General features: G+C 38.6%; 1 protein-coding gene across 1 annotated transcript in view; it reads left to right on the forward strand.

Annotated features, from left to right (window-relative positions):
* The window catches only part of COLEC12 (collectin subfamily member 12), a 199,174-nt gene extending 191,410 nt beyond the window's left edge, over nucleotides 1–7,764 (forward strand). Inside the window, exon 10 of the mRNA XM_054583425.1 lies at nucleotides 5,729–7,764. Within this exon, the coding sequence (XP_054439400.1) occupies nucleotides 5,729–5,748 (20 nt within the window). The 3' untranslated portion in view covers nucleotides 5,749–7,764. The remainder of the gene's footprint in view (nucleotides 1–5,728) is intronic.
* The last annotated feature ends 5,268 nt before the right edge of the window (nucleotides 7,765–13,032 follow it).

Consider the following 13,032-nt stretch of genomic DNA (forward strand, 5'->3'; position numbering starts at 1 on the left):
TGTACCATACAAGGAAACTCCTGTGAGACTATAAGCAGATTTTTCTCAACAGAAATTTGTCACGCCAGAAGACAGTACCATGATATATTCAAGTGCTGGAGGAAAAAAAAAAAAAATCCAACCAGAAATACTCTACTGGGCAAAGTTGTCCTTCAGAATGGAAAAAAAGATTGAAATTTTTCCTAGGGAAGCAGAAGTGAAAGGATTTCATCCTTTATAAAATATTAAATACAATCTCACATAAAATATTAAAGGGACTTCTTTAAGCTGAAAAGAAAGGGTGCTAATTAGTTACAGGGAAACATATGAAAGTATAAATTTTGCCAGTAAAAGTAAAAAATTCAGAATATTCTCATTTTGTAAAGATGGTGGATTAATCATTTATAGAGCTAATATGAAGGCTGAAAGACAAAAGTAGTAAAAAATAACTGTAACTGATAACTTATTAAGGAATACACAATAGAAAAAGATGTTAACTGTGACATCACAAACATAAAACGTGGTAGGGAAAGAGTAAAACTGGAGAGCTTTGGAATGTGATCAAACTTGAGTTGTTATCAACTTAAAACAGACTGTTATAAATATAAGTTGTTATATGTAAGCCCATGGTAACCACAAAACCAAAACCTATACTAGATACAAAGAAAATAAAAAGAAATCTAAGTATACCACTAATGAAAATCATCAAATCACAAAGGAAGCAAGAAGAAGGGGACAGAGGAACTACAAAACCACCAGAAAACAATCAACAAATGTCAATAAGTACATACTTATCAATAATTACTTTAAATGTAAATGGACTGAATTCTGCAATCAAAAGACAAAAGAGTGGCTAGATAGATAAAAATACAATCTATAGGTTGCTTAGAAGAGATTCACTTCAGTGAAGGACACACACAGATGGAAAAAGATATTCCATGCAAATGGAAACAAAAAAAGTTGGGTACCTATATTTATATCAGACAAAATAGACTTTAAAACAAAGACTGTAATAAGAGACAAGGTCATTATAGGATGATAAAGAGTCAATTCATCAAGAGGATATAATATTTGTAAATATTTATGTACCCAACATAGAAGCACCTAAATATATAAAGCAAATATTAACAAAACTAAAGGGAAAAATAGATAGCAGTACAATAATAGAAGAGGACTTTAATGGGTAGATCATACAGACAGAGTTAATAAGGAAACATTGGCCTTAAACAACATATTAGGTCAGATGGATTTAACACAGATACACTTAACATTCCACCCAAAAGCAACAGAATACATATTCTTCTCAAGTACACATGGATATGTGTACACCAGCACTGTCCAGGAGGATATATCATTCATTAGGCCACAAAACAAGTCTTAATAAATTTAAGAAGGCTAAACTCATATCAAGCATCTCTTCTGACCACAATGATGTGAAACTAGAAATGAGTTACAAGAGGAAAACTGGAAAATTCACAAATATGTGGAGTTTAAACAACATGCTACTGAACAACTTATGGGCCAAAGAAGAAATCAAAAGAGAAAAAAATACCTTGAGGCAAATGAAAACAGAAATACAGCATACCAAAACTTATGACATGCAGCAAAACCAGTTCTAAGAGAGAATTGCAACAAACGCCTACATCAAGAAACAAATGGGGGAAGGGAATATAAGGGGAAAAAATGGTAATGGGAAAAAATACAGTAAAAAAGTAAATTAGACTTCCAGTCAAGATGGAGGCATAGGTAAACACACTTCACCTCCTTGTCCAGCCACACAAAGAATTACAACTAGACCTCTAAACAAACAACACCCAAAACCACCAGAAAATCAAGCGGTATGGAAATCTAACAACCAAGGATTTACAGAAGCCATATTCATCCAGACAGGTGCTTTTTTTTACAATAAGCCATGCTACTAAGACAGAGGGTCTAAGGAGCTCTACCTAATACACAGAAACAAACACAGGGAGGCTGCCAAATTGAGGAGACAAAGAAATTTGGCCCAAATGAAAGAACAGAACAAAACCCCAGAAAAAGAACTAAATGAAATGGAGATAACCTATCAGATGCAGAGTTCAAAACACTGGTGATCAGGAAACTCAAAGAACTCATTGACTATGGCAACAAAATAATAAAGACCCAGGCAGAAATGAAGGTTACACTAAGTGAAATAAAGAAAAATCTACAGCGAACCAACAGTGGAGGGGATGAAGCTAGGATTCAAATCAGCGATTTGGAAGCCTAGAAGCAATAAATTCCTAGAAATAGACAGCCTACCAAAAACTGAATTTTTTTTTTTTAAAAAAAGAAAACCTGAACAGATCAATTACTATTCAGGAGATTGAATCAGTAATCAAAAACCTCCCCCCGAAAAAAGTCCAGGAGCAGTTGGCTTCACTGGTAAATTCCATCAGACATTTAAAGAAGAATTAATACCAGTCCTTTTCAACTCTTCCAAAAAATAAAAGAGGAGGGAACACTTCCAAACACATTTTATGAGGCCAGCATTATCCTGATACCAAAGCCAGACAAGGACACAAGTAAATAAAATTACATTCCTATATCTCTGATGAACATAGGTACAAAAATTATCAACAAAATATTAGCAAACCAAATTCAACAATAAATTAAAAGGATTATACACTGCAATCAACTGAGATTTATTCCAAGGATGCAAGGATGATTTAATATGTGTATATCATTCAGTGTGATATACTACATTAACAAAATGAAGGATAAAAATTATATGATCATCTCAATATGAGGGGGGGCCCAAAAAACTGGAATGTATTTATAAAAAATTGTATATTTATTCTTACATGTTTAAATTTCAGTCACCTTCAAAGTACTCTCCATTTGATGCAATACACCTTAAGACATTTTTTCCCACTGCTCAGAACAGTTTTTGAACTTGTCAATGTTGATGCCTTTTAATGCTTTTGCCATTTTTTGTTTTACCTATTTCACATTGACAAAATATTTCCCTTTGAGGACTTTTTTCATTGGGGAAACAAAAAAAAAATTGCTTAGGGCACGGTTGGGTGAACAGGGAGGGTGGGGCATGAGGGTTATGCCATTTTTTGGTCAAAAACTGCTAAATACTCAAGTGCATTTGGGCAGGTGCACTCATAAATGACCCATCATGAAATGGGCAAATGCATTGAAACGTATGTTTAAAGACTTGAATATAAGACCTGAAACCATGAAACTCCTAGGAGAAAACAGGTAGTAAGCTCCTTGACACCTTAACATCTGTCTTGGCAATAACCTTATGGATTTTATACCAAAAGAAAAGGCAGCAAAAGTAAAAATAAACAAGTGGGACTATATCAAACTCAAAAGCTTCTGCATAGCAAAGGAAACCATCAACAAAATGAAAATACAACCTACTGAATGGGAGAAAATTTTGCAAATCATACTTTTGGGGACTTAATCATGTGGTTGGGGACTAATATCCAAAATACATAAAGAACTCATCAACTCTAGCAAAACAAATCCAATTTAAAAATGGGCAGATGATCTGAATAGATACTTTCCCAAAGACATACAGATGGACAACAGGTATATTAAAAGATGCTCAACATCATTAATCATCAGGAAAATGCAAATCAAAACCATAATAACACATCACACCTATTAGAATGGATTAGAATGGTCATTAAAAGAAGAAAATAAATAACAAGTGTTGGCGAGTATGTGGACAAAAGACAACCCTTGTGCACTGCTGGGAGACTATAAATTGGGTCAGTCACTATGGAAAGCAGTAGGCCAATTCCTCAAGAAATTAAAAATAGAACTACCATCTGACTCAACATTTCCACTTCTGGGTATTTATCCAAAGAAAAAGAAATACTAACTTGAAAAGATATATGCACCCCCATGTTCATTGCAGTATTATTTATAATAGCCAACACATGGAGGCAACCTAAGCATCCAATGATGGATGAGTGAATAAAGAAAATATGGTACACACATACACACATACACACACACACACACACACACACACAAAGTGGAATATTATTCAGCCTAAAAGAAGAAAGATCTTGCCATTTGTGACAACATGAATGACCTTAAAGGTATTATGCTAGGTGAAATAAGTCAGACAGAGAAAGACAAATATGGTATGATCTCATATGTGAAATATTTAAAAAAATGGAATTCACAGCTACAGAGAACAGACAGGTGTTTGCCAGTGGCAGGGGTGGGAGGTAGGCAAAATGGGTGAAGGGGGCCAAAAGGTACAAACTTCGAGTTATATAATAAGAAAGCCATGGGGATGTAATGTACAGCATGGTGATTATAGTTGACAATACTGCATTATATATTTGAAAGTTGCTAAAAGAAAAATCTTAGAAGTTCCCATCATAAGAAAAAAACATTTTTATAATAACATCATAGCAAGCTATCTTTATTTGCTCAATAATTATTTCTTCTTTAGTACATTGTATTAAAATTATTTTTATAGATGTATCAAGTTATAATTAACAAATAAAACTTGTATATGTTTTACTTTTACAACATGATGTTCTGCCATACATATACACTGTGAAATAATCATCACAATCAAGCTAATTAACATATCCATCACTTCACATAGTTACCATTTTCCTTTTCTTTATGGTGAGAGAATTTAAGTTTTACCCTCTTAGCAAACTTCAAGTATACAGTACAATATTATTAACTATAGTCACATTGCTGTACACTTTATCTAAGAAAAAATATTTTTTAATTGTACTAATGGATGTTAATTAAATGGAATGTGCTGATCATTTTGCAATAGAGTTGACCCTTGAACAACATGGGTTTGAACTGCAAGGGTCCACTTTATATGCAGCTTTTTGCAATAAATATATAGTCAGCCCTCCATCTCCCCAGATTTCAGATCTGCAGATTCAACTAACCATGGATAGAAAATGGTATTTGTATGGAAAACTGTATTTTTGATACACAGTTGGGAATCTGTGAATGGGGGGGTGCCAGCCATATACATTGTCCTACACCATTTTATATTAGGGACCTAAGCATCTGTGGATTTTGGGATCTACGGGGAGTCCTGGAACGAAATCCCCTACAGATACAGAGGGAGAGCTGAAGTATTTGGGTAGTCAAAAGTTACATGTGGATTTTTGACTACATAGGGGATCACCACTATGTTGTTCAAGGGTCAGCAGTATATACAAATGTCAAATTATTGTTTTATACACCTGAAAGTAATATAATATGTCAATTATATCTCAATTTTTTAAGTTGGTGGTAAAAAGAAATCTCAAATATATTTTGCTCAAATTATTTTTGGTAATAACTAGGGCACAAATTATCCACATATCCACTCAACATGCACATATTAAATATTTTTGGTGTATCAGGCCCTGGTCTAGGTGGTAAAGGTCTCAAGACCCATGAGGACCTCCCAGCATGGCCAGTTCCAGTGCAGAACACAAATATCTGAACAAGAAATTATAGTAGAGTGACAAGTTACCCAGATTTGTCATTTGTTTGCCATGTTTGGTCATTTGGGATTTGAGTTGGGACTAGACTTCCCAGAATAGGCTCCTTCAAAATGAAACTTACCTTTTACTTAATCTGAATAAGAACTACTAGGCATTTCTTTGAAAAAATAAACATAATTGAATGATGTATTTTGGAATCTTTCCTATAAAAATATATGTTCCTTTTTTTAATTGCACATTAACATTATTCTTTTTTTTTTAAATTAACACCCATCCTTTTTCCTCTCTTTTAGTAGTATCATCTTCATTATAATGGATTGTGATGTAATAACATGAGCAAGTTTTCGGACAGTTCTAAAGGCAAAGAATACTTCCTTCTGATTGCATCACCTGCTCACCAGATTGAAAAAAAAAAGCACTGAAAACCAATTACTGAAAAAATTTGACAGCTATTGTTCTTCACCATCTGCCATTACTCAAGGACTTTGGAACAAAAATGTTCCTCTAGTATAACATATTGATTTTCAGTATGTAAATGGACTGAATCACATAGATTTTTCAGCCAGTAACTGTACAGTTATGCAAGTCATATCTTCCAAAGTATGGAATGCTCTGATCATAAAAAGATTATCATTGGTTATTGAGCTTTAGGAAGAACTTAAACATATACTGTGTAAACAGTACCTTACGTTTCTAAAATCCCAAATGTAGAAAAAATATGCAGACATAGAGATATATAGGCCAACTTTTAATAATATGAAATATACTTAAAGAGCTTTTAAAACTGTATTTTTGTACAAAATATTTGCCTTTTTACAATTTTTTCTTTTTTTTTTTTTGTCATTTTACCAATATAATACATGGAGCCAAAGAAAACAATATGGTACTAATAAAAACTCAAAGGATTTGTCAGATTTAATTTTACCCAATGGCAAAGAATTTTTTTAGCTGCGGTTTTTTAAAAATAATTAAATGTGTGTGTACGTATATATTTTTTTAATGCATCATTTCCTCAGAGGAGCCAATCGTGAAATGTCTAGAAATGCCCTTACAGAGTTTGCCAGTATAGGACAAGCCTGAGCATATAAATGGCTCAGTCAAGTGGGCTGTGCATCGAGCCGATCACCAACCAACACCCTTGCTGTGTGCCTGGCAGGCCCAGAGTTTAACTCAGGATGTGCATCTCCTTCATGTTGGTGGAGGCAGGGGTTGGTGGAGAGGCATCTGTTGGGAAAAGTGGAGCACTTGAACCTGGCTATCTAGAAGGCCCTGTTTTATGGGTGAGGTATTAGACCCATACCAGAGCTCATACTGACTGTCAGGAAAATACAGCATCACATCAGCCAAAGGCAGAGATGCTAAAAAGATGGGGACAGCTATGTGCTACCTGGAAAGTTTGTTTACTTAAGTCAGGTTCCAAAAAAACATAATTCCAAGGCACATGCATGATAAAACGCAAGAATAAACTTTTGGCCACTTTGTTGAACTTTTGCAAAGAACCTTTTCTCTGAGCCTATCTTCTACTCCTTGATTGCCATGGAAAAGTGTAACATGAACTATGCTGAAAATAAGCACTAAATATAACCGATGCTCAAAGGTAAGATTTCCATCCAACAGATTCCTTCTCCTCCCCTCCCAAGCTCCCCAGGCAGTGCTGCTACCCATTCCAAATACAACAGTAAAAGAATAAAGACAGAGTTTGACTTTTACACCTGCAGCCGTGTGGATTATCTCGTCTTGTTCCTGGTCACTATCGTGCCCTCTCTGCAGCACAGGAACGGCCATCTCCTCAGCACCTTTATGCCCTGCCATTGGTCTGTGTGGCCTGGTCAGGATGGCAGGACCAAGCATCATCTGGGCCCTGCAACACAGCGCAGGCACTGGACTCTGGTAGCTCTTCAAGGCTCAAGACCTTTTATAGACTAAACTCAATCCTCTTTTTCATCCTCTCCCTGTTTTTTAAGACTCATGTTCAGAAGCAACTTGAAATTAAATGTCTGATGCCATCATCAGAAAAGAACAGTGCTAGCTCCTGCAGCTGAGATTCAGGTACCTCTCCCAGCCCTAGTGGTAACTTATCAAGTGCTTATCATTTGTCAGGCACTGTACGGAGGACTTCAGTCAGATGATCCCAGGTCATCCTCTCAGCAGCTCTATGAAGTAGGACTTACTACTCCCCCCATTTTACAGAGAAAGGAGGGGCTCAGGGAGGTGATGTGATTTGCTGGGTCACACCCTCACCAAGGTGTGATACAGGCTTCAGACTTGAGCTTTTACAACATCCTGATTTTCTTCAACTACCAGGGTCCTTATGAATAATATACTGAATAAAACCAGATGAATCACATTTTATAATTTGCCTCATGTACTCCTTTGTATATTTAGCTATTTACACACAAGTTTCTATTCACCCACTCATAACTGATACTCCTTTGGAAGGACAGTTTTTGTAAATATGATGTTTTCAGGCATCTGACTTGCTATGTGCTATGAGCTGATGGAAACCATTTTTCTTCTAAAATGGCTCTTGAAAGAATGAATGCACAGCCAGGGAAGAGAAACCTTTTTCTTCCCTCTTTGGTAATCAGTGTTCATCATCTCTTCCCCCTATCCTTCCAATTTGTAGTAGTTAGAGTAAGCGAAAGCAGACAATAGTAAGCGCTGCTCCCATTAGAAAAACAAAAACCATGTTTAAGGAAGTGGAAAGTTATATGAATCAAGTACCAATACCAAGCATGTATATTTTGCCTCAGATTACAAAACTGATCTCTACTTAAAAAGTAAGCATGTTAACTCACTTATGACTCACACAACAATATTAGTTTAAATATACTTACCACTTTCACATACATTATCTCATCTAATCTTGGCGCAAAACCTACAGTCATTACTCCAGAAATGAGGAAACGGAGATTAATTCAAAGACTTGGCTGTCGCCCACATTGCTGTCATAGTCCTTTTCAAAAATTCAAATCTGATCAGCTTCCTCATTCTTACATCCCTAAATTCTAGTTCATCCTACCCCTTATCCCCAGCTTACAATCTTCCAAAGGATCTGAGTTGCCCATAGGCCATCCATGCAGGGGCCATAAGGCCCTTGGTGACCAGGTCCCAGCCACACCTTCCACCTTTCCCCAGCTGCAACTCCACCCACCCTCACCCACCACACAGGGGAACAGCCTTACAAACCACCTGCACTATCCTCCTTGCTCTTTCTCACCCCATACTCTACCTGGATTTCCTTTCCTACATTGTTTACCTGGGAAGTACCTCCTTTTAAGACTGAGTTTAAGCACCACTTCTTGTCTAAATCCTTTCCCAAAAAGCATACCCTGAAGGTAGAGCTGATACCTCCTTCCAGGCCAAATGCTGTGCACAAGTGCTCCGGGTAATATGGAGGAAAACTCTTCACTGCCTAGATAATCTACAGGTTGAGAAGCCTAAAAATTACTGAATTAAGAAGAGAGAAAGGTGAATGTGGCCAGTCAATTATTAAATCTTAAAAGGACTGAAGATTAAGAAAAGCAAACAGGATAAATGTGGGAATTCATGTTGATAATAGTTGGATATTATGTATCCATTATATTGAATATATGTATTATACATATTATTCCATCAAAATGAATGGAAAATTAAGTGAAAAAAATTAGATGGTAAAACAGATTCACTCAATTTACCAGTATATGGCTAAGTCAGGGAAATCTCTAGAAACTGTTTCTAAAGGGCAGTGGGATGAAGTACCCCTTTTCTTACTGTTATACTTAACGGCTTTAGAAGTACAGGTGAATGTTTCAATCTTTTTTAACAAGATGTTTCTTTGTACAATGGCAACATTTTCCTGGGAAGAATCCCTTAACGTCATGGCATCATATTTATTTTACAAATCATGAAGCAGATGTTAAAAAGCTTTTCGCTCCACTTGTTCGTCGTCTTTCTTCTACGTTTCCTTGTTCAAATAAGTACATAGCATGCCTGCGTTACACCATGTAGGCAAAAGTCCAGAGAAAAACAGGCTTTGGAATACCAACATTAATTCGCCAGAGGCAGAGCCCTTGGTTTTCAAATTTTTCAGTAAATGAGTCTATGAGTGAATTGTCTAGGTCCAGCCCTGCTGCCATGGCCAGGATTGTGTCCCAGTCTCCGGCCTTCCTCCAAGGACTTATTAGTCCTGAGTGTGCAAAGCAGGGATAACCCATGCAACTTGGGCAGGAGGCAGCTGCCAGCGAGGAGACTCCTGCCAGCAGCTCATCCAGGCAGGTCCTTAAGTGGGCTTAACCAAAGGGTCTCCATTTAGTCCTCTTGGCCAGGAATAGAGAATTGCCCTTTGGCCAGGCTTCCATCCTTTGGTGCCAGAGTTTGCTGTATTCTTTAATCATTGCTCATTGCTATGACCCACAAAATCATGCCTGGAAGCTGCAGGGAATTATAAGATTCCTAAAATCAGTCACTGTGTCCTGGAGCAAAGGAACTAGGCCAGACCCCATGTAAATAAGCACAAAGTACTGACTCTGTTGTAGCTAGGAGAGCACCTACTGTGGGTTATGAACATGACATAAATTATCTCCAATCCCTATGTAAAGAAACTGAAAACCGGTCAGGTTAAGTAATTGTCCCAAAAACTGAGATCTGAAGCCACGGTCCTAGTTCCCACCCTGCCATGCTGTCTCCTGCACTGCAATAGTGACCTTCCTGGCAGCCGGGGCTTTTTGCGTTATATTTTGTTCTTTGCCACAAGAAATCCAGTTGAGCCACCAAGATTACCTCTCTCCTTCTACAGAATCGAGGAGATAATGGAGGAATCCCAATTTGCACAGTAGATAAAATTACTAGACTAAACCCTTTGTTGTCAACTTGACACCCAACACACCTGAAGCCCAGGGAAATCTAGTTTGCAGAAACCACCCTAGATTCTAGAGATGCTGGACCTTTCACAGAGTTCTCTGATATGATTAGTATTGAATAAGAGATGGACTTTGGAGCCAACCAGCTCAGGTTTGAATCCTGTTCTCTACTTCCTACATGTGAATCACACAACAAGGAGCAAATAGCTCTCTCCCCACATCTATCTTCTCTTCCCACCAGGCCCTCTGCTCACATACGGACCCAGCCCCAATCTTGCTTGTTCTGATATCATTAAGGAAACTCTGCATTAACAATTGGCTCACTAATAATGCTTCCTTTCAAAATATCAGATGGGGGTGACAGGGCAAAAAACTAAAACTGGGATATTTCTTCTCCCTTAGACCAAATAAATACTAAAAAAAATTAATTTGTACCTCTGTGTGTTATCCCTCCTATTAGGTATAAGAGTAGAGGTTCCTATCAATTTGTAATAATTATAGATTTGGCTGCTGAAAGAAAGACACCAAGTAACGGCAGCCTAAATAAAAGGGAGGCATCTGTCCCTCACACCTACTATGTGCATCAACACCCAGGGAGCCATCCTCCTAGTATCTTCTTGCTCTGCCATCTTGAAGCTATCACCCTCATTCTCAAGAGGACTCAGCACCACACCCACACGTCAGGAAGCAGGCTTGAGGGAGATAGAGAAAGAAATGAATCCCTTTAAGAGCAGAAATTGTGTACATCATTTCCATTTACATCTCTTTAGTCAGAACTTAGTCAAATAGCCTCACTTAAGTGTAAGGAAGGCTGGGAAATACAGTCTTTGGTTTAGGAAAAAAAGTCACATGCCACGGTAAAAATTCTATTAAGAAAAAAAGGACAGGAGACTGGATTTGGGTGGAAGGGAGTAGAAATAGTAGCTGCACCATCCAAAGTTGCCCACACTAACTCCCATCCTATACACCATATTTTCCACCCTGCTCTCCTATGGAGACTGGTGGATTGAATTGCTGGCTCCAGTTGTTCATATATCCCTGTATCCACCCCTTTGCCATGCAACCTGGCAATTCCCCCATCTCCCTCGGAGGCATGTACCTTCCTGCCCCTTGACTTGGACTCAGCCATGTGATTTATTTTGGCTGGTATTGTGGATGTGACATGACCAAAGGTGTGAGAAGTGCTAGGGTACCAGGGTTTGCCCGCTTGCACATCTGCTTACCCTGAAGGTGGAGGCTTTCTCCTGAGTAGCTGCTGTTCCTGTGGCCTGGGCTCTAGAATGAACAAACAAGGTGCAAAGCTACCCCACCTATGACAGACCTGGGGCAAGAAGCAGGGCCAGCCCAGCTTTCAGAACCTGCCACAGAGCCACCAAGCCAAGCCCACTGAGATCAGCCAACCCACAGACCTGTGAAGATAAATGCTTCATGCTATGTATGTTCTATTGGGATTTGTGGTTATTACATAGCATTAGGGGAGCAACGCCTAACTGATAAAGGTCCTTGAGCTCTAACCTATGTGGTTTTTCTATTTACCCCTCTGGATCCCTTCAACACAGTTCTCTGAGCTTTGGGAGGTATATTTTTATGAGCTCCCTTAGCCTCTGGCTTCCAACTGGGTTGGACAATGAAAGGCATTGGCAGGAGGGAGAAAGTGAAGTAGGGATATTTATTTCCTTGTCTTCTTCTCTGAAGGTCACCAGGGATGGGTTGCATACCTCTCCCAAAGGCCACATCTCTGTCAGGTGGTCCAGCTCTCTCTCTGGGTCCAAGGGTGGAAACTTCATCGCATCCCTAGTAATGGCTAGCAGCTGTCACTAGCCCCACGATTCTGCACTATCCATCATTATTTTCTCTGAACCCTGCTTATATCTTTGTCAAGTGTGCCTTCATTTTCTCATCACTTACCCAGTTTGAGGGTGCCATCTTTTTCTAGTTGGATACTGCCTGAACCCCACCTCCACGTCCAGGGCCTTAGTTCATCCCATACCTAGCCTCTGCCCTGCCACAAAGTATGTCCTCCTCCTCTTCATGGGTCCAAATAGGCCCTCTTTCAAGGAACACTCCTCTTTCAAGATACTTCCTCCAAAGTCTCTAGGCCCCAGAGAGACCTCCCTTCCCGTTATTCCTCCAAGATCCACCACCTATACCACATCGTCAATGCTTTGTTTCATACCAAAGCACAGCAGTCTGTAAATTGTGCTCTGGGGAGCCCAGGGATTCTGTGAAGGTGCTACAGTGGTTGAAAGAAAAACAAGTGGAACTCCAGATCACTATGCAGATGGCAACATATTTATCTCATATATGAGGTTTCATTTAGGGTTCAGTTTTTTTTTAAGTTTGAAAACTTTGATGCAGTACCGTAGTCTTAAATTTTTATGCATATAGATCTTATCCAACCCAAATGAGCAAGGGGAATTTAAATATCTTCAAAATCAAAGGATTGGCAGAGGGAAGGATGGATGACTGGCTGGCTGGGTGGCTAGATGGGTAGATGGAAGGATGAATAGATGCATGAATGAAAGGGCAGGCTCTGGCCCCCATCATAGTCTCTTCACAAGTTCTGCCTTTTCCTCATGAACTGTAGGAACATGCCTTTTTGCTCCTACATAAATCCCACTGGAAGCATCTCCCCTGGAACTTTAACCAAACTACAACAGGCCAACTAAAGGCTAGAAGGGATGTGGGAGCAGCTGTCTGGACTTAGTGGCACTGACAGCTCCAGATTCCACTACTGAGACAAAAGTGTGCCACTT

Source organism: Pteronotus mesoamericanus, unplaced genomic scaffold (genome assembly GCF_021234165.1).
Source record: "Pteronotus mesoamericanus isolate MK-2021 breed Mesoamerican mustached bat unplaced genomic scaffold, CSHL_Meso_final contig_74, whole genome shotgun sequence".
NCBI lineage: Eukaryota > Metazoa > Chordata > Mammalia > Chiroptera > Mormoopidae > Pteronotus > Pteronotus mesoamericanus.